Raw genomic sequence first — 23,037 nt, forward strand, 5'->3', positions numbered from 1 at the left:
TTTTTTTTTTTTTTTTTTTTTTTTTTTGCTGTACGCGGGCCTCTCACTGTTGTGGCCTCTCCCGTTGCGGAGCACAGGCTCCGGACGCACAGGCCCAGCGGCCATGGCTCACGGGCCCAGCCGCTCCGCGGCATATGGGATCCTCCCAGACCGGGGCACGAACCCGTATCCCCTGCATCGGCAGGCGGACTCTCAACCACTGCGCCACCAGGGAGGCCCGCAATTAATTAAATTTAAGGTGGCAAAGAACCTGAATAAATGCCACGAAAGGGAAAAACAAACAGATTCTGGGAATAAAGGAAGTCTTGCTCTTTCTTCATTTTCTCATCAAATGTTGCCATTCTATCTGATTTCTATCACCAAGATTCTATAGAACCTGCCTTCTAGACAGTCAAGGGTGACCACTTTATTGCCAAAGCCAAAGGCCACTTTTCTGTCCTTATTATCTCTGACTTCATCACCATTTAACATTATCGACCACCCCTTCCCTTCATGACTGAGCGTGAGGTTTCTGAGGGCAAGACACCTTATCTCATTTACCTTTGTATTTCTGGCACTTAAGGAAATGCCTGACACATAGTAAGTGCTTAATAAAAGTTTGCTGGATGAGTAAACAATCCTTTGCCTCCTGGAATGAATCATGGTGCTCCCAGCTCCTTGTATTTTGCACAATGACCCCCTACAGATGACTTCCCAATCCATAACTCGGCTAGAAACTCTCATCCACCAGAGCTCGGCCCTAATTTCCTACCCCTATTGAATACTTGCATCTCAGACTCAGGTGAGTCAGGGGTCATCTTTCTTCTCCATCTAAGATTCTGTACACCACAACCTTAATGGCATTGTATTTCTGTCCCCCAGGTTTGTAATACTGATGTCACCCTTGCCTTATTCCTCTTCTTCATTTCCTAGAAGCAGGCAATCAGCAAATTCTGTCAACTTTTTTGACACATTCTTTGAAATGCCTAATACTCATCCACTAGTTCTTCTTCTTTTTTTTTTTTTTGCAGTACACGGGCCTGTCACTGCTGTGGCCTCTCCCGTTGCAGAGCACAGGCTCTGGACGCGCAGGCTCAGCGGCCATGGCTCACGGGCCCAGCTGCTCCGCGGCATGTGGGATCTTCCCGGACTGGGGCATGAACCCATGTCCCCTGCATCAGCAGGCGAACTCTCAACCACTGCGCCACCAGGGAAGCCCAGATCCACTAGTTATTCTTGCTTACCCTTGCTACCACCCTGGGCTAAACTGCTCATTTAACATCCGTGGCAGCGTCTTAATGCGCTCTGTGCTTTATCTCACAAATGAAAACCAGATTTTCCTTCCTTAAATACCACGATGAAATTTCACTTTCCAAATATTCATGATGCTTTTTTCCTTCTTCATTAAACCAAAACCTCTCCTAAATCCAAGTTACTTACAATCTCAGCCATTCCAATTTATCTCCCACTTCCCCCCAAAATGAACTACCTCCTCTGGTCAGCCTCGTTACCTAACTGGAACCCCAGCACACCATGTTTAGAGCTGTAACTTTGCTCATTCTCATCTTCTCATAGAAAGGTTTTTCATGGCCTCACTGAAATCTTAAGCATCCTTCAACGCATGTCTCCACCTCCGCCTCTTCCGTGAAGCTTTCACAGATGGCCCAGTGATCTCCATCTCACGTGAACGTCAACGGTACTCACAGGCTGTGCAATTTATTTGAAACGTGTTATGGGCTGAATTGTGTACCCTCAAAATTCATACAGTGAAGTCCTAACCCCCAGTTCCTCAGAATTTGAAGGTGTTTGGAGAAAGGGTCTTCAAAATGAGGTCACTATGGCCTCACTAATTCAGTATGCTCGGTGTCCTCGTAAGAAGAGGAGATTAGGACACAGACACACACAGAAGGAAGACCATGCGAAGACAGAGGGAGAAGATGGCATCTATAAGCCAAGGAGAGACCGCAGAAGAAACCAAACTTGCCAACATGTTGACCTTGGACTTCTAGCTTACAGAGCTGTGAGGAAATAACATTTCTGTTGTTTAATCCCCCAAGTCTGTGGAACTTTGTTATGGCAGCCCTAGCAAAATAATGCAACACTTAATCTCATATTTCTTACTGCTTACTATTTTTACCTATGACTTTAAAAAAATAGTGGGACCATATGTTTTTGGATGGTGGGCATTATACCTTAGGAGCTGATGCCTTCATGCTTTTTCACTGGATATGTACAGGTGGTAGGTGTTTGGAGATGCTAAAAAGCCTAACTGTATCCATTTAAGCTTAGAGACACAGTGCTAAGTGAAGAGCAGACACTCAATATAATTTTCTTAACTGGATCACTATTGTCACCAGATATAAAAATAAATCCTGATTCTTCAAAGATAAATGTAAATGAAGGAACCCACAAACATCCTGAAAGAAAATCTGGATGACTTCATGAACAATCTAGGGGTACAAATGTCTTAACTAAAACTCAGAAGTCATAAAAAGGTAGCAAATGACTACAAAATACAGACCAACAGAAAAATGAGCAAAAGATGTAAATAGCAAGTTCAAGATGAGCAAATCCAAAAAGCCAACAAGCATGAAAGGCAAATGAGCTTGTTAGCAGACAAGACAATATGAATTAAATTAACAGTGTAATATCATTTTACTCCAGGCATATTAGCTAAGATTAAAAAGAAGGATAACACTGCTGGACAGGATGTCAGAAAAAGTGAATTCAAACAAATTGTTGAAGGAAACGTCTTTTTAGGGCCTTTTAGGAAAGCAATCTATCAAAACCCAAAATGCCTTTCAACTCAACTACTCCACCCCTGGAGGCTTATCCCATAAAAATATTATCAGTATACAAGGACATTTTCAGAGACGTTTACTGCAACATTTTTCATAGTGGCAAAAAATCGAAACAAAGTGAATACCTAACAATAGGGGAAAGGTTACATAAATTATTGTGATCTTCATATGCAATACCATATGGCTATTAAAAAGGATGATTTTTAGCTATACCTGTTGATGTGCAGGGATTCCTGCTCAGGTAGTAAGGGAGAAAAGCAAGATGCATAATAAAATTATGACAAAAAATCTCTATATCTGAATGTGTGTGTAAGGGCATTTATGCACATCTGCAAAAGATATAAAAGAACACATGTTTTATAAGAGCTTCCTTGATGGGGAGAGTAATGTGGGTTGGAGAGGGAGAATGGCGGTGGGCGGGAGGGGGGAAGAAACAGGAAAAAAAGAGAAAATGAAAAAAATATTGCATTCAAAAGAATCCTGGAATGTATGGTATGGCCACATTTATGTAAAATTATAAATATGCATGAGGGAATGTGCCTACTACAGAGATAAAAAAATCTCAAAATGTGTGGAATTTTCAGAATTTCCAATTAATTCTTATATCTTGCAGAGTTGACTTTTTTCTTCACCAGGATAATGCTAAATATTCTTAAAGGGTGTCTTCCCTTAAGACATGGCCATGTAACGTGGGCAGCCAGTAAGTGAAAATTATTGAGGAATGTATTCAACAGGGTCTGACTGTTCAGATTAAATTTCCCCAGGCTATTTTGTATTTTTGAAGAACAAACTGCCTGTGAGCTTATCAGCATACAAATATTTCAGAAAGGCGTTAAGTTTATTTTGCCCTCTAAATTTTTGTTCCTCTGGGGGAGCACAAACATTGCCTGCCAACGGCGTTCTAACCCCTTAATTACAAAAGTGACATAAACATTTATAATCACAAATTACCAGCAGCGCATCAACGCTGGCAATAGCAAAATTAGGTTTGCGACTATTTTGTATGATGTGCATGATACGTATTAACTGGTAAAGGTTGCTGCTATATTAAATAGCCAGAAGGTAAAGTATTTATTTATATTGTAGTTCTGGTAATAATTTCGTTAAGCATTTGAGTTGATTAGGAATGCAATGAAAGGAAAAACATCTCAACATTTTGCATTCAGAAGAAAGAAGACAGATTTAAAACTCATTGCCAATATTTGCTCTAGAAAATTGAATTTCAGTATTATTCTCATTTTAATCATAATTATACTATTTTACTTAAGTAAACATGCAGAGTATAATTTGCAAAAGTATCACATGTATAAATAGGATATTAGCAGCACAGAAATGCACTTACGTTATTGTAATATCTTCCTTAAGAAATCAATTTTTTAGTTTTTGTAAATTCCCATTTACAAATGGACAGTCATGAACTTTAAGCAATATAGGGACCCAGAGGAAATCTTAGAAGGGAGGAATCTTCACTGCTATTTGTTAAAGGTAAGATTCACCGTAGTCAGGTTCGCCACCTGTCTGCCTTTCACCTCATCTGCCCTCCAGCCAGGCGAGGCGCCTGTTCAGTGGTCTGGCTCACAGGCTCCCTCTGACCTTCTCAGCAGGGAGCTGTCAGCCTCCAGCCCCATTCAGAACTGCTCAAGTGATTCCTTTAGCTCTTCTTTTTCTATCAACTGAACACCGATGCCCTAGAGCCAACTCCCACCTGCCCTTATGCTACAGCTCATGGGCTTCAAGCTTTCTGCCACTCTGGTTTGAGTACTTTGCACAAGAACCTTGAAAACTGAGCATTTAGTGTTTCAATAAATTACACTCTTAGGTTTGGGGAAGATGCTGCCCCCAGCCTGCCCCTCCTGTCTCACAGAAGAAACAGAGGAGAATAATGCAGCTCTATTTGTGCGGTGAGACCCACAGACGTCCCCTCTGGACCACCATCTGTCTCTTGGACATGCTCACTATGTATCTGCCATTTTCTTCCGTCATCCCCGTTGGGCACAGGTCATGGATGAGCGTCCTCAGAGGCAAGTTAGTTTCGCTCTGGTCCATGCGGTTAGGTTGCGTCCTCACCCCCAGCCATCTAGCATACATAAAGGGGGGCACCCTGTGAGAAGCATATGGGAATGCACACAGTGACGCTGACAGTGTCTTGAGAGTGCCACCTATTGGGTGTCATGTTGAGCTGTGAGCATGCATCCTGTGTACGACCATCCATGGGACTATGGAGACAAACAACAAAACTACACGCTCACCTGACTGGAGAATAAGGAAAACTCAGGGGTGGCATTTAAGAGCCCCCCAATTACCTCTTGGTTGTTCTTCAAGACCATATTGATCTCTATCTGAAAAATATTTGGGTATATAGCTCGAGGTGAAAACCTATGTTAATTTTTTTTCCAAAGAGCCAAATTTGGGAAAATTATTTATTGACTGCTCAGTCACTTTCTCAAATTGCCCTGTAAAAAACACAGAATAGAAGAATACTATCTGATTTTAAACAAGCAACATTCAGTTTGTTTCTGGCCTCCCCCACCCCCTCCCTGCCCCACTCATACTTTGTAACAACAGATAGGTGGTTCTCATCAAGGTAAGGTGAAATACACCAATATTTTTAAAAAGCTACTATTCCTTATAAGGACATGTCTGGTCACAGGCATGGCCACAGGAGGTGGCAAGAAAGCTTTCAGTGGCACAAGACAGCCTGGCAGCAAAGATAACATCTGGAGATGGCATTCTAGTCTTCTCCCACCTGGTGTGGAAGCCCTGTACAGGCTGCAGGAACATTATTCAGATGCTTCATTTTGTACAGAATGGACTCTGAAGGTCCAAGGTAGGGAGGGATGGAGAGTGTCCACTCTACTGGAGCGCAAGCACTTGGCCCTCCCTCCACCAGTCTCTCGGCTTCTCTAGAGCCCTGTATATGGATGCTCTTGTCAGTGAACCCCCTGACACGGGGGAAGATTAAGCTGACGTATTTACAGGATTCCCATTCCAATTCTGCAGTCTTGTATCCCTAGTTAGATTAGCTAGCAGTTTGCTAAGGTTCTTCTTTGAAAGATGAATTTTAAGGGCTGTTTATATATGAATGTGCCATTACTTATTAATCATTTTCTTATTGTCTAATTTTATTTTGGGCCACGTACGTCATTTTTCTCTTTCAGCTCTGATTAGTTCCTTAGGCTATGTTCTCATAAGTGGGCTTACCGGGTGAATGACAGAAACGATTTCAATGCTTTTTTACATATTTTGCCAAATCACTTTTTTGAAATGTTGCATCTTTAGTCTCACCACTAGTGTTTGAGGATAATTAAACTAGCACATTCTTGTCACCGTTAAATATTTTTTCATCCCTGCCATTGTGATGAGTAAAAAATAGTAACTTAATTTATACTTTGAATTTCCACGGCAATCATATATATGCTTGTTTTCCATTTGCATTTGTTCTTCTATAAATAAATCAATGTGTCCGTTTTTCCATGGAGGGTGTTAGTGTTTTTCCTAATGATTTATAAGAGCTCTTTCTATGTTACATATGTTAACCATTTTTCCATTTGTTCTACATATTGTATCCAGTTTGTCTGGAGCTCTTTAACTTTAAATGAGGCTTTCTAATGTCTAGGTTTTAACGTTTACACAGTGTAAACTGACCACAGTGTTTCTTTGTAATGCTTTTTATTACTTCATATGCTTTGTCATTTCCTAAGCAGAGACTGTGAAATAGTCAATTCATATCATCTGGTTTCTCTTGGTTTATTCCTCATATTTAAATCATTAATATATCTGGTAAATATTGGGGTATTCAGTATAAGGTAAGGCTGTTTTTTTTATTCTCCCAAAATCAGAAAAATTTAAGCATTATATGTCCATTTCTTATTGGTTTGCTGTATATCTTTTGGGGACGGGTTTTTATAAATACTACAGTCAATTTTAGGGCTATCTATCTGTTCCATTAATCTGTGGTTGATTTTCATAACAGAGGCATATGGTTTTAATGGTAGCTTTATATTATTTGTTCTACCATCTAAAAGGCAAGACCTCAATTATAATTATTCTTTTTTCCTGAAATTAACAAATGATATCTAGGGACATTAAGTTCTAGAGAAAATCTCATAGAAATTGAACACAATTTTTTTAACCTAGAAATCAACTTTAGAATATGTTTACATTTTCTTATCTTTCAATCCAGAAACACAGTGGGTCATTCCACTATCCACCTCTGCTTTTTTTTTTTTTTTAATCTTTCTGTGGTTTTCTTGCTAACTTTATTTCAAGGTATTCTATTTGCTCTTATTTCCAATATGTTCTTTTTTCCATTATAAATTATTATAGGAAAGCTACCTATCTTTGCTGAATTCTTTTACAAGTACCAATCATTATTTTGGTTCATTCTCTGCATTTTTATTGTCAAAATTCATGTTGTCTGCTAATACTCCTATAATCCTATCTTCTTCTTTTCAATAATCATGCTTTTCAGAAACTTCTGTTTGCTGTCCTATTGATTCAGCTAGAAATTCCCAAATAACATAAAAAAGTGTTGTTACTAGCATCCTTACCTTAATCCTGCTTTTTAAAGGAACTGCTTTCAGTGTTTTACTATTATTATGATGTTGACAATTGATTTAAGAAATTGCTTTCAATTTTCTTAGTGTCTTCTGAGAAAACTTAGTCATTCTGGGTTTCTGTTTTCTCCCTGGGCCACTGCATCTCCCAGTGTCCTCCCTTCCTACTTGGTTCTGGGTTGTCAGGTCTGCCCAGACCCCTCTGTGTCTTCAGGCCACTTCAGGCCCTCTCTCAGGCACTTCCTCTGCTACTCTCAGGGACAGGGGAAAATTCAGATGTTTGCCAGGCTGGCCTTCATTGAAGAATGAAGTGAACTATTTTGACTTTCTAGTAAAGTTCTGCTGCTTTTAGGCCTTTTCAAAGTCCCTGACAAAGCAATCTTGAGAAAGAAGAAGAGTGGAGGCATCACACGTCCTAATTTTAAGCTAAATATAAAGCTAAAGTAATCAAAACAGTACAGTACTGGCATTAAAACAGACACATAAATCAATGGCACAGAATAGAGAGCCCAGAAATAAACCCAAATATATAAGGTCAACTAATTTTGACAAGGGCATCAAGAATACATAATGGGGAAAGAATAAATAGCACTGGGAAAACTTGATATCCACATGCAAAAGAATGAAATTGGAGTCATCTTACACCATACAAGAAAATCAGCTCAAAATGGATTAAAGACTTAAACGTAAGACCTGAAACCATAAAAATCCTAGAAGAAAACATAGGGGAAAACCTTCTTGACATTGGCCTTGCTAGTAATATTTTGGATATGACACCAAAAGCTCAGGCAATAAAAGCAAAAATCAACAAGTGGGACTACATCAAACTAAAAAGCTTCTGCACAGCAAAGGAAACCATCAACAAGACATAATAGGCAACCTACAGAATAGGAGAAAATATTTACAAACCACATATTGGATATATTTTAGACAATATCCAAATAACCAAAATAAAGAACTCATGCAACTGAACAGCCAAACACACACACACACACACACACACACATACACACACACCAAGCAACCAGATTAAAAAATTGGCAAACAACCTGAATTGACATTTTTCCAAAGAAGACATGCAAATGGCCAACAGTATATGAAAGAGTGCTTTCATACAAATCAAAATCTCAATAAGATATCACCTCACAGGTATCAGGATGTCTATTATCAAAGAGACAAGAGGAACAAATGCTGGCGAGGATGTGGAGAAAAGAGAACCCTTGTACACCTTCGGTGAGAAGGTACATTGGCTCAGTCATTATGGAGAACAATATAGAGATTCCTGAAAAAACTAAAAATAGAGCTACCATATGATCCAGCGATCCCTCTTTTGGGTATATATCCCCAGAAAATGAAATCAGTAGCTTACATGATATGTTTATGTTCACTGTAACATTATTCACGATAGCCAAGATAGGGCAAACAACCTAAGTGTCCAGCAACAGATGAATAAACGAGATGCGACACTCACACACACACACACACACACACACACATACACACACAGGAATATTATTCAGCCTTAAAGAAGATCCTGCCATTTGGGACAACATGGATTAACCTGGAGGACATTATGCTGAGTGAAATAAGCCAGACGCAGAAAGAAGAAAAACCTCATGATCTCACTTACACGTGGAATCTAAAAAAGTTGAACACTAGAAGCAGAGAGCAGAATGGTGGTTACCAGGGGTGGGGAGGCAGGGGAAACAGGGAGATGTTAGTCAAAGGGGACAGAGCTGCAGGTGTGCAGGATGAATAAGTCTAGAGAGCCAATGTACAGCACGGTGACTACAGGTAATAATACTGTACCGAATCCTGGGAATGTGCTAGGAGAGTGGATTTCAGGTGCTCTCATCACACACACGCCAAAAAAGGCAACTATGTGAGAAGAAGAAATGTTAATTAGCTTGACTCCAGTCATATTTCGCCAGGTATGTGGGCTTCAAATCATCACGCTGTGCACCTTAAAGCATTTTCAGTAAACACACATACACAACACACCACACACAAACAAAACTCCCTGGATGGTCAAAAGTGCAGGTCGTGGCAATACACTGGCAGCCTCCACTCCCCTCCAGGAAGCGTCCGCGGCACCCCTCCGCCCCCTGCTTCCTGCTGAGCCCTGGGCTGAGCTGCTTACCCAGAAGCTCCCTCAAGCACCTCACTGCCCCACTTCCACCAGGGTCTCTGCACACACAGCCGGGAGGGAGGCTGAAGCCCCCGAGCCCCTCTCTGCTCTGCCGGTCAGCAGGCCTCTGGGCAGGGGGCATCGGTGGCACTCAAACTAATGGGCCTCCGGGCTCTGACTTGCCAAGCTGCTTCTTCACGTCAAGAGGTCTGGGCCAGGGCCTGGGAGCAGCAGGGTTGGGAAGGGTGGACACTTCGTGGCAGTGTTTTTTTTTTTTTTTGAAAGCTTCACACAAGTCTTGAAAACAGTGTGGCAGGATAATTGATTGAAACATTAAGCTGTTTTTCCTTCCTCCCATATCAGACAAATAGCCGGGCTCCTCTTAGTCTTTCCCTGCCTAAGGGACTTCCACGGAAGTTGCCTGAGGTTAGCAGCGGTCCTGCCTTTGCTAAGAGACAAACTCACTGCAGAGGTGGGGCCTGGGGCCCTGAGCGGGCGGAGGGCCTCCGAGAAATAAGGACTAAAGGAAAATAAATGCAGATTCTCCCAGACAGGGCCCAGCAGGGCCATGGGTGGCCGCCCGTGGGGAGGTGGTAAGCCTGCATGCGGGGAGGAGAGCTACTGGGAGCGTGTGCGAACCCGGTAAGACTCCTGACACGCCTGCTTCCCGGCATCTCCTGCGCGTATGGGAGCAGCAGAGCCTCGCGACTTGTAGAGATCATGAGGCCAGCTAGGAGATGAGTGTCACAGCAGTACCTGTGGGCAACTAACTAGTGACTACAGGCGTTACCTGATCTTTTGGTGGGTATATAAGGCCCCAGGGCCTTTGCACAGCCCTGGGGAAGGGGAGGCCTGATAATTCCTGAGTCTGAATTCGCCACCAGTTTAGTGAATGTGGGCAGAGAGTGACTTAGGCTGATAAGAAGAAAATTTAATAGTGCATCTGGGTTTGTGCATCTGAACGGAGATTTGCACCTTCTACTTAACATACAGATTTTGACAGAAGGAACAGATATATTTCACTTGTTTGCTCCCTCTTATCCAAACTGCACCCTGCTCCCCACCCTCCCCCAACTCCATCCCTTTCTACTCCCTTTTGGAGTCATATACCAAGTTCTAGTTAAAGTGTATATAAAGGGAAAAAAGAAAAGAAGAGGAGAATGAAATCAATAAAGGTAGGGGGTATGTGGAACATTCTGGAAAAGTGTGTATCTACTTATAAAAAATGAAATAAAATGAAGGCTCTTGCCAAGACGGTTAGAACATTGTCACCTCAAATCTGCTATAGAATAAAGGTGGGCAATTAACAAAGTATCTGGCTTTGCCTGTCCCTTCGGGAAGTTCCAACTCTACCCATCTTTACCTGAGATGCACTGCTGAGAAGAAACCCGTCTAGTAATTGGCTTATAAGGATAGACACCCAGATAAAGAGGCTTCAGTTGCTGTGACAAAATCATTTCATTCAGTTTTTTCTGCAGAATGAAATATTCTTCAGATAGCTTTGATATCTAAAAAGAAGGTCACATATCAGATTAAATCAAGGAAGAGAATTCAGTGAGCTCCACAGGTACACTGGGGTCTGATCTATTCCTGAACCGCTCCCCCCTGGGGCTCTCATGTACTTCTTCTCCAGGACTCACCCTGACCCTGTACCAAGGTCGGATAAAGTCCTCACTTGACAAAACCTCCCCCTTCCCGCTACTTGTCCATCTCACATCTTCCATTCAAAACTGTCCAACATATGACCCTCCAGAAGGACTCTCTCCTGATAACTCCTTCCCAGGGTCCCTGAGATCTGGCTTCCATCCTTACCATTCTGCTGCCGTGGCTCTTCTGCTTTTATCCTGAGGAACCCCTCTGCTGACTTTGACTGTGTTAACCTCCCTCCTCTCCTGTCCAGGCTTCTTCGCCTGACGTCAGTGCTACTCTCTCTCTTCCAGTTCCTCTTTCCATCCTGGCCCCTCTGCCTCTACCTTGTCTGTTAACACGGCTGCCCTGCTAGGTTGCAGGTGGGGCTCCTGCTTTTCTGCCTCTAGCTCTGCTCCCGGGGAGTACTGAATCCACTCCCACAGTGGTATCTGCCAGCTGTAGGTGGATGCCAGGCGATTCTACATCTCCTGAGTGCGGCAGTTGCTTGGCAGGTCAGGGTCCTAATCTCTGCTTTGGTCTTTAGAGTGAGCAGATTTATCGCAAGGAAGGGAAGGACTGCCTGTATATTAAACTCAATATTTCCATGTGCTTAAAAAAGTAGAACAGGAAGGGACTAAATAAAACAATGGCAGATCTATGACCCGCTAGGGGTTGGAGATGTTTGGGCCACACTCATAACAGTCAGGGGGTGTCCAAGGGCAGTTACTGTGTTTCTTGTGGGCTTAGCCACCGTCAGACAAAAGGCAGAGTTTAGAGACTCAGCAGTAATAGGTGATCCTTCTTTGAACCCATTATGACATTTCTTCTATGATTTCATACACTATTGACTACCCTGATAGTACATATTCATTTATAATATGCATTTTAGAGGCCACCTAGTGAAAATCCTTCACTTTACACAGGAGAAAATAAGGGTGCTGACACATACAGTGATTTTCTCAAGGTCAAACACCTAGAAAGAGAGAAAGAGCCGGAGTGGGGCAGGGACAGTGATCTCTCCATAGCACTAATTTATCAGAGTTCCATGTACACCTGGGAGAAGCCCTAAAGCCAACTGCCCCTTCTAGAAACAGCTGAAACACGCCTACCAATAGCATGAGATATTCTCCAAGAGGGAATTTTTCTTTGTGGTTTTCCTTGATGGTTTCTCATGGCCATGACGGAACATATAGACTGTCATCTTCATTGCATATATGCTCAGTAATGCTACAATCTGATTCTGATACCTAGTTATGTCTTCTCAAAATTTGGGGTACAGAAAGCATAGACTTTAGAGGATTTTGAAAACTTTTTTCTTTCAGCTACAATGGAAGATCTCACATACATGGAAATTTGCATTGTCAAATGCCAGCATTTTAGTAGGCTGTATAAATCAATGACTAGTCTCCTTACTACACAAGATTTCCATCGTATTTTATACTATTTTTATCATAGAAATTTGTTTACAAAATTTATGGCTATTCGAATAGCACTGTCCCTGAGATGTTTTATTGAAAAGGTTTGCAATCTCATAAAAACAGATGAAACAATATATCAGTTATCAATTGTCTGTTTAACTCAGTTATCGTGGAGTTCCCAGAGATCTGTACTAGTAAACAAATCTGTTCGTTTACATACCTGTTTTGAAAAAATTGCCAAATCACACGCTTCTTTTTCTGAAATTGCTTTTGAGTCTTTATCACTCTTCATCCTGATGTTACAGGATTCCTCAAATTTTGCGGGATGGGAATACAAAATGTGAGTATTTCTTGCTACTTCTGTCGGTGTTGCAACCGCTTTTTGATTTTTAAAAGAAGACATCCTGTCCTTCCTTAACTGCTGCCCCCTCTTGTAGCCCCGGTATTTGCTCTGAATGAACACCGCTGCTCTGTCTTCTTTTTCCTGGACTTGCATTGCCAGTTCGATTTGCCTCTCTTGGACCGTCCCATGCCTTACAGGGTTCCTCTGATGACTGCATACTGGGGCATTCTGGGTGACCACAGACGTCTTCTTTTCTTTTCCCTTGTTATTCGCATCTTGGCAAACTGACCTCTGGCTAAGACTAGGTTCTAAAGTTTTTTTAAAAGAAGGCTGCTTAGGAGCTGAGGTCTCCTGTGCTAACCAAAGTCCTGGGTAGCTTGGCCTTTCTGATATGGCCTTCCTTTCTAGATATGCTGCTTTTGAGTCTTCGAAATTCCTTTCCTCTGTGTACCACTGATAATAATTCTGGACCACAGTGTCCTCCTTTTCCATTTTCCTTATCTTACTATTTTCTTCCAAGTCTTTCATATATTTCTTATTGGTGTTTACTTCTGCCCAAGGGTCTCCTACCAGATACAATTCTTGCTTAGCCTCTTCCTCATACACGTTGTTCATTTTTTTCGGGGTCTGATATCCTCTGTTGTTACTTTCCATAGCATTCGTGGATTCCCCCTCAGCTTTGAAAGTAGAAGTCTTCACTACAGATGTACTCCCCTTATTATTTGGAGCTGGAATGACTGTTTCATTAGTAGAGACTGCATTCTCTGTCTGTTTCTTCAAAAAAGATTCCCTGTGTAAAATATATTGCATCGGAATATATGATACTAAACTAGAGTTTATTACCTTCTTTGGCAATAGCACATATTACATTATGTTGGGAGAAAAGCAAAAGGGACAAAAAAGCTCAAAATAAAAACTTATCAAGTCACAATAATTGAGTATTTCCCCAAAATGTCCTCTCTAGCGACAACTGTGATGGCTACTCAAATAATGAGAAAACTAGCTTCAAATTAGAGTGAGAAATATCCTAGCATAATTTCACTTACTGAGGTATCAAAATCCTAGGAATTTAATCACTTCAAGATATGTCCTTTTCCAAGAAATTATCTTTTTTGCTTCGTTCAGGATTGTATTTCTTCCGAAAGTAGCAGAGGGTACAGAGTAGTGGGAAAAGATGATTATAGTACATTTATTACATTAAGAAGACAAGGAAAAAAATACATTTTCCTCTTTCATAATTTTCTGTGATAGCCATCATTTGTTAGTATTTGTCACAATTCTGAAAGATTTGAGAAGAGCTAAAATAACAAAAAGCTAGAAGGTGATGTAGGAACAAACATAATGTTGGGTGTTCAGTTAGTGAGGGCATACATTTAAAAATATGCTCATCGAGTCCCTAGATTATTAAAACATATTGTAACTCAGCAGAAACCTTTGAATATCTTGGTAGCCTTTTGTTTCTTTAAGAAGAGTCATTTTGCTTTTTAGAGACATGAAAAAAGTTGGTTACTTAGTTTTACATTTTATTAAAGTATCATGTTCTCTTGTAAACTAGCAATTTTATATACAATGGTGAAAAACCACTGGCTGTTTAATTTGTTTCAGCTTCAAGACATTAAGATTAAATAGGAAATTAAAAAAAAAAAGATATGTCCTTTTCCAAACAAAGTACCTACAGTACGGAGATGTGGAAACTATATCTACATTTGAGACCAGTAAGCAGGGTATGTTCACCAGGTTGCATGCTGTACTTTGATAAGCTCTAAGTCTATGGATCACAGAAAATATCTTACAAAATTCAAGGAAAAGCAGCGTCCCTGCTATGGCTCATGATCTTGTAATACACTGGCCAAAATTTCACAGTTGTTCCTTTATAAATACCCTTTTGAAAGGATAGTTGGAATGATTTCCCCTTAACTTGAAGATAAGATCTTCTTCGAGGAGGAAAGTGTGGTCATCTGAGTGAAATGCTAACAAACTCTCAAATAGGATAAAGAACACAAAAGTGGCCACGGGGTGTAGCTGACATTTGATGCATCACTGTTAGGAACCTGGTTAGGTACGAGAAAGACTGTGGACTTTTATTTTTTTTATTTTTATTGGAATATAATTGCTTTACAATGTTGTGTTAGTTTCTCCTGTATAGCAAAGTGAATCAGCCATATATATATATATATATATATATATATATATATATATATATATATATCCCGTTTTTTTTATTTCCTTCCCATTTAGGTCACCACAGAGCACTGAGTAGAGTTCCCTGTGCTACACAGCAGGTTCTCATTAGTTATCTATTTCACACATAGTAGGGTATATATATCAATCCCATTCTCCCAATTCATCCTACCCCTCCTTCCCCGCTTGGTATCCATAAGTTTGTTCTCTACATCTGTGTCTCTATTTCTGCTTTGCAAATAAGTTCATCTGTACCATTTTTCTAGGTTCCACATGTAAGCAATATTATATGATACTTGATTTTTTCTTTCTGACTTACTTCACTCTGTATGACAGTCTCTAGCTCTATCCACGTCTCTGTGAATGGCACTATTTCATTCCTTTTTATGGCTGAGTAATATTACATTGTATATGTGTACCACATCCTGTTCATTGTGGACTTTATTTTGTGACTTTCCAGATGTGAAAAATCTATACTGTCAAGATGGTATAAGAATGAACATTATTTTACCTTTTATTTTCAAAGTTTTTCTTGTAGTCAAATTCCTGATCTTGAGTCTGAATGGTTTTTACTGCTGTGTTTTTCGTGTTAACAATTTCTTTCCTTTGTTTCCTGGCTAGATGTCCTCTTGCGGCTGAAACATATAAGGCCCAGAGCAGTGTTAATTATAATAAATAAAAAGCATTACTTCAATGGGTAGAAACAAATGGCTTTTCACCATCAGTACCAAAGAGGAAAATGAAATTAAAGACTCCAAATAGAACAGGTTCGAAAAAATATGGGACTCATTAACAAGACTCTTCCAGACGACAAGCTTTAGCAAGAAAATAATTAAAGTAACTTTCGTATTAAGGGGAGTATTAAGATGAAACTAAAATGATAGAGATGAGCTAAGTTGATGACAAAGACAACATGTACTCACCATTTGCTTAAAATCTGCTAATGCGTATGTTTCTTTTATTTCTGCCATGTTCAGCTATTCATGGGAGAAAACCCCTATTATCTAAGTATATGGTTTTAATCTTTCGGCCAATTATTCTTGGAGCCAGATATATTTCAGAATTCAGACTTAAACTTTTTTTTAAAAATTTTTAGAAAAGTAATTTGGAACAAATAACATATATTCTGTAAAATTCCCCATGGTAAGTCAGCATTCCATAGTCAAACACATGAATATTTCTCCGGAAAAACACACAATTCTTACCAAGTGGGAAGAATAAAGGACTGTGAATATTAGGTCATGTTTCACTTCCAGATGAGTTATGAAAAACCTCTTTTTTCAGTGTTTTATGAAGTCTGGAATTGTGGATAAAGAATTAAATCCCAAATTGCAGGGTTTGCATTTTTGATGTCCCAGTGAGCAGTGAAGGGCTTAAAATTCCAAAAGAGGATGACGAGCTCTTATGGATTGACGGATTGGAACTGGACCTTGAACTGAATCTTTCGAATGTCAGTCAGCTACTCTGCCCACCACATCAGTGCTCTTCAGAACGTAGCTTGCAAATAAATAGTGGATCATAAAATCGATTTAGTGGGCCAAATCTAACATCTAGAAATTAAATGGAATAAACCAGAACAGAAAAGTATCAGAATGCAGTGCGTGTAGCATGTGTGTGTATCGGGTTACAGAGTAAAATACATTGTTTGTTATGGGTATCTAGTCAAAAGTTTTTGAAAGATCTTGTATTAAGCCATGCTGGGTTCTAAATTTAGCTTTTTATAGAAAAATGGAAAGTGAAGTCCAAAGTCTATTAGTACATTTAATAAAAACTTGTGAAATATGATTATAAATATTATTTCCCTACAGTTAACAGAAAGAAATGGATGCCCTTTAGCAGAATGAGATTTCATTAAGTTGTCAAAAATTATGGCAAGTGTAACCTTTGGAATAAAGTAGGGAAAATGTTATTGGCCAATGGGTTATAATAATATGATTCTTGAGATCTACAATTAATTCAGTCACTTGCTGTATCTTGCACAATACGTCAATTGTGTTTCATTGTGACAGAAAATTTAAAAATTATTTTAAAACAAAACATGTATTCAGATATTAAAAGTGTCAGTCACTACAACAATCATTCAGATTTAGCATAGAGAAAGTATCAAGGTAACAGAGTTTGGAATTAAACACGAAAACTACATAAGAATTGGAGGTAAGTAAGATTTGATTTCATGCACACATCTAAACACAGCATTATGTTTTGTTACACAGTGAGATGGTCTGAGTTATTACCTGACTGTATTATTATAGCGCTCTCTTTCCTTTTCTTCTGTATTTTTTGGTATCTTCTTGAACCCAAGAATCCTCTGACACAGGCTTGAATCAAAATAAGCTTGTCGATGGCTTCCTTTCGCATTAAATTTAACTGTTCCACATGATAATACTTAAGGAACACCTTAAAAGAATTAAAATAAAACACAAATAAAACTACAGCGTGCAGGTGCGAAACAGTCATGTGCTGTGCTCTGAAGACTAGATAATATTCTAAACATTTTTCGATTTTGGAAATCACTATCTTTTGCTTCTTTGGCTTGGATGTTGCTATCACATTATAGATTTTTATGACTGAAGAAAACCCCTTTTTGAGAAGGAATATAGTTTAACAATCATACTGTTTATTTGCAACAGGTACCTAGGTTTTGCTGGATGGGCCAATATGAGTGGAAGATACCAAGCTCTTTTATCAAAGTTTTAGCATCAGATACTCTGGGCAAAGCTAATTTTTTATGCTTTTTGAAAGAAGAGATAATTAAACTTCCCAAACTTAAAAATCTTACAAACCTATTTGTCAGAGAGAGGACAATTATAGTTACAGGAGTTCATTCACCAAATGTTTACTGAGACCTATTCTATGTACTTATCTGCTGGGATACAAAGGTGGACAAACCAGGGGCGCTGCCGTTCAGGGGCTCACAGTGTTGTCAGTGGAGAGAGTAAGGCAGAGAGAGAGTCCCATGCAGAATGAACAACTTTCTCACCAGACCCAGCAGCCACTGTGAAGACAGGAGGGCTGATTTTTGATGTTTCTAAAATCAAAATGAATCAGAGCAACAGGGGAGCCTGAAGGCTCCGAGCTGTTCTCAACTAAGAGTTTTCAACCACTCCGAGGAAATAGGAAGGTACGTTTTTTTCTTTTAATGGCTAAATTTACTAATGAAAGTCACCTCAAAGAGAGATTATTGAATCCACTAAGAAGTCACTTAAATTCAAATTTAAGAGCTGAGTCATGAGACCTGGTAACCCTGACTGTAGAATTCTCTCAGCACTTAGAAGCCTGGCACCAAGGGCCAACAGTTTAGCATTACAGGTTTTGATTGAATTTAGTTTTAATTTCTACAGGACTCTAGATGCTAATATATTTAGTCTATTCTACTGCCAACAATTCATTTAAAATTCAATCTATCTAAAAAGGTCATCATTTTTTTTGCACAGCATTAGGAATGTTCTTATATTGAATACTTTTATCCATCTTAATGAGTTGGAAAAGGTGAAGTGGAAAAATACAAATAGCTTTAAAATGCTGCTTAAATATCACGCAAAATTGGAACTGCAAAGGGCCTTTTTACAAGTTAAAACTCCATTTGAAGTTAGGCATGTGTTTCAGACCATAAATCATGAGATTTCAGCCTGACAAAATTCATTTTTGTGAGAATCTGAAAGAAAATGGTGTGAATAAAAAACGTATCTTTGTAATGCTCAGGAATTCCCCTTACTAAATACTAAAGTAAATACTGATTACTGAATATGTAGGACATTCCATATAAGATAAACACTTTGAAAATTTCCTTAAATTGTTACAGGCCTAACTCTTCTTTTTTTAAATTAATTTTTATTGGAGTATAGTTGATTTACAATGTTGTGTTAGTTTCTGCTATACAGCAAAGTGAGTCAGTTATAAGCAAGACAAATATCATATGACATTGTTTATATGTGGAATCTAAAAAAAATGGTACAAACGAACTTATTTACAAAACAAATAGAGTCACAGATGTGGAAGACAAACTTAGCGTTACCGAGGGGGAAATCGGTGGGGGGGGGGATAAATTGGGAGATTGGAACTGACATATACACACTACTATATAAAAAGACATAACTAACAGGTTTAACTTCTCATCTGAACACATGAAAATTCTGTCCCACACTTCCCACAGCTAATATAAATTTCTTGGCGAGTGTGGCATTTCAGTCTACGTCTATGGAATAGCTGAAAGCAGTTACTCTTGAGTGGTCAATCTGAGTACTTCTTTGCCTTAGCTTGATTTTCTTCTCCATCTTCCCCCAGTGATACATTTAGTGTACTCCCAGGACCTGGTCCTGTTTATCTCCTTATCCCCATCTTGTTTGTAATGCTCTGAGGATATCTGAGAAGTAAATGCATCCTTTCTCCAAGAAGCCACCTATCTTACTTCCATATTCAAAACAGGTTATGATTTTGTACTTCATTCTTTAAGGCAGGGGTCCCCGACCCCCAGGAGGAACCGGGCCGCACAGCAGGAGGGGAGCCGCAGGAGAGCGAGCGAAGCTTCATCTGCTGCTCCCCATCGCTCACATTACCGCCTGAGCCATCCTCCTCCCGCCCCCCACCCGTGGAAAAACTGTCTTCCACGGAACCAGTCCCTGGTGCCCCAAACACTGGGGACCACTGCTTTAAGGGATTAAATAAGCTAAGATCTCACAGGCCCTCAGATCCGATACATAAACACACCAATATCCAAACACCTATAGTGTGAGTCTAGTAATAACATTTCACTCCGGATAAATTTCAAGTTTACAACAAAAGCAGATTTGAGAATTAGGAAAATAAAGAAAAACAGAATCCTATTGAAATCATTATGATTCTCGACAGCTTTTTGACTATATTTGGTGGTGATAAAATAGAGAAAATATAAAAGTCTGTTTTCTAGACTCATCCATTCCATCTTTTTTTGGATAAATCTTCAAGATATATTTTTCTTGAATTTCTTAAAAGAAACCTTTACGAGAGCAGTGTTTAATTCTGCTGAAGAAGGAAACCATTATGACTTTATCAATTTTCTTCCCCTATTTCAAGCTAGAGATTCTATAACATGAAAAGCCATGATATTTTCAATCATTGTAAAATGTAATTCTCAGTACATCCACCATAAGTATGAATTTTTTTCTTGAAAATCACATGAAAACATTACTTTTGTTTTTCCAAGAGCCCAGTTATCAAGACCAGCTTTTTCCAAAATGGTGGCACAGGTGTCAGGGCTCAGTGGAGGTTCTTCACACCACTTGTAACAGAGAACATGGTACCTTTGAATGGGAGAGAGGGCTGGTTAGTATTTCATAAAAGTTCAATGTCTCAGGAGCCTGGTGGGCTTCTTAGAACAACTCTGCAGTAAATTGAATTCCAGACTGACTACTTGTGTAATTTGAGCATTGTTTTTCACTTCAGTGATGCTTTTCAACACAACACTAAAATCCCGTACAAAACTCTGTAGTTCAAAAAAAATTAACTGGATATTTTTTAAAAAGCAACCTTTCTCTGGTCACTAAGAGCAGAAGGACTGAAGTGGCAGAAGCAGAGGGAAAGATTTCATTCATTTTTTTCATCTTCACAAAAACACTGGGAGCTGATCTTCAAATTGGATGAAGTTCAATTCTACACAAACTTCCCGCATTACAGCAACAATTGAGGGGAGGAAGTGAGTAAGGGCTTAATGCAGGAGGGAAATGAGAGGAGATACTGCCCATCCGCCTGTGTTCTAGATGTCATCTCTTCCTGCCCCTCCTCCTCTTTTCTTCTGTATATTTTCAATCCCCTTTCTCTCTCCTGCCTCCTCACACTTAGCGCAAAGCAATCCCCCTGAGTGCCTCTCCTCTGAAATGGTTCCATATCCCCCACTGGCTTTGTGGACAAACAGAAAGATGGTTTAGGATAACTGTCTCCAGTTCCCTACCTCCCATCACTCCTCTGCTCCTGGGATCTTATTTAATCGCATACGATCTTTTAGTGATGAAGCCTTAGCCGGTTGTTTTCCATCCTAATCCTAAGTGTTCCTTCTGTAGTTCTCCGTCTTGAGAGAGTGTCCCTGAGATTCCCAGCCCACCCTGCCCCCACCCCCGTTTCTCCTCCTTCTTTTCAGCCTCCTCGACATGCTTCCTCGACTTGCTGCTTAAATGCTAGGGCTCTACAGTGTTGTTTCTTTCTAAGCTCTCTCCACGCATCACGTCTACATGCACGACTCTGACTGTTCCCTGTATGTGATGATTGCTATACATACATCCTCAGCCCTATTTCCATAAACTGGGAACACATTACTTCTGACTGCCTACCCTACATCCCCACCTGCTTATCCCACAGACACTCCAGACTCAGCAAAATGCATCACCTTTTCTTTCTTATCTCTGTGAATGATGTCACCCCTTCTTAAGGTACTAAAGCTAGAAATCCATGTGTCATCCTAGATTCTTTCCTATTCTTCACTCAGTGTATCCAACAAGCTTAGAAGTCTCTCTGAAATCCCTACCTTTTTCTCTAGTCCTACTGCCCTTACCTTAAACCACCTCCCGGCTGGCTATGTGCATCTTCGCGCCCTCCTCCCCGCTTCCTAGCCGATGTCCACAGTTCTGTCTGAATTTATCTTAATAAAATGAAAATCTGATCAAGTCCTTTCCTGACTTGAAAGTGTCCGAGAATTTCCCAAGTTCTAAGCTGGGATGGCAAAAGCAGGTGCTTTCAAAGGCTGGGCAGGCCACGTGAATATGTGAGCCGGGAAGAGTGACAATGTGGGAAATGCAGGGGTCACACCTGCTGAAAGGCAGTCTTTAAAACTGGTTGCCACGCATGATGACGAGTCTGCATGCTCCCTCCCGCTCTGTATCCCCGCCCGCCTTGCTAGCCTCACCCTTGGCCATTCTCCACGGACATCTTGAGCTCCAGTCCTGAAAGCTATTCACAATTATGCCAAAGGGCCACGTCTGCTCATGGCTCGATGCTTTTGGATGTGTCATCCTCCATGCCTGTATGTCCTTCCATCCTCACTCCCTGCTCCCTCAAAGAAGACCTACTCTTTCAATATTCTAGAAACGCTCTTTAACAAATCTTCAGTGAATAGACCATTGGACTAACATTCGATTTCCCTGTGTTAGGCACACCGGCTGATGTCCACTGCACACTTGGGGTGCGTGGGCAGCAGCTCTGCCTAGTGTGCCTGGGCGCTTCTTTCCCCACCAGGGGAGCTGTGTTTGCTGCCAAACCTGTTCATTCACTTGGTGAGGAGTTATTCAAATACATATCAGATAAACTGATGAAACGTGAGTGAGGAAAGCCAGAGGGCTGTTTCTCGAAAAGTGCATCAAATGCTTTGGTAAGACCTTCTAAAGAAGTACTTATTCTAAAAAACTATGGAATTAAACATGGATGAAGCCATTACGGAAGTTGGAGCAGAATCATAAGAATCAAGAAATATTTAGCCCTGTGATTGTTTCAGGAGTTATCTTTAACTTCCTCCTTCACCTCAAGAAATATGAATGGAAATCATACATAAGGGATTATGAATAGTTTATGTAAGAAAGAGTCAATAAACTCTGATTAGTGGATTTTATTCAAAGAAAAAAATAAGCCTATACCAAAAGATTGAAAAATGAATACATGTTGATGTTCTAATATATACAGTATGTATATATATTACTTTTATGATTATCTGCTTTCTCTGTATTTCTACTATAATCTAAAAAGTCTCCCCCTTTTCTCCTCACTCCCACCAGCTCTACTTCATGCTCCCAGACCTGCACACTTTTAGTAAAAATATCCACTCTGTTTCATTCGTGTGACAAATACTTATTGAACACCCAGCATGTGCCAGGCACCCTCCTAAGTGCTAGGGACACAGCAGTGAACACGACAGACCAACACTCTGGCCTCCTGGAGTTTATGTTACATCATATGATAATGTAGATAATCAGATCCCTGTTCCCACAACTAGTCTGGACTGTGAGTTTCTTAGCATCAGAGGTTCTTTTAGGAATCTTTG

The 23,037-nt window shown here is 40.1% G+C and overlaps 1 protein-coding gene across 1 annotated transcript in view; it reads right to left on the reverse strand.

The window, feature by feature from the left end:
* Positions 1–21,932, reverse strand: part of LOC309802827 (myosin-IIIa-like) — a gene marked incomplete at both ends in the record, with an annotated part of 33,600 nt that extends 11,668 nt beyond the window's left edge. Inside the window, 6 exons of the mRNA XM_082618717.1 lie at positions 10,828–10,972; positions 12,732–13,644; positions 15,547–15,670; positions 17,270–17,432; positions 20,203–20,314; positions 21,910–21,932. Of these exons, the coding sequence (XP_082474843.1) occupies positions 10,828–10,972; positions 12,732–13,644; positions 15,547–15,670; positions 17,270–17,432; positions 20,203–20,314; positions 21,910–21,932 (1,480 nt within the window). The remainder of the gene's footprint in view (positions 1–10,827; positions 10,973–12,731; positions 13,645–15,546; positions 15,671–17,269; positions 17,433–20,202; positions 20,315–21,909) is intronic.
* Positions 21,933–23,037: the final 1,105 nt, after the last annotated feature.

This window comes from Mesoplodon mirus (assembly GCF_964341445.2).
Source record: "Mesoplodon mirus genome assembly, chromosome: 4".
NCBI classification, from domain to species: Eukaryota; Metazoa; Chordata; class Mammalia; order Artiodactyla; family Ziphiidae; genus Mesoplodon; species Mesoplodon mirus.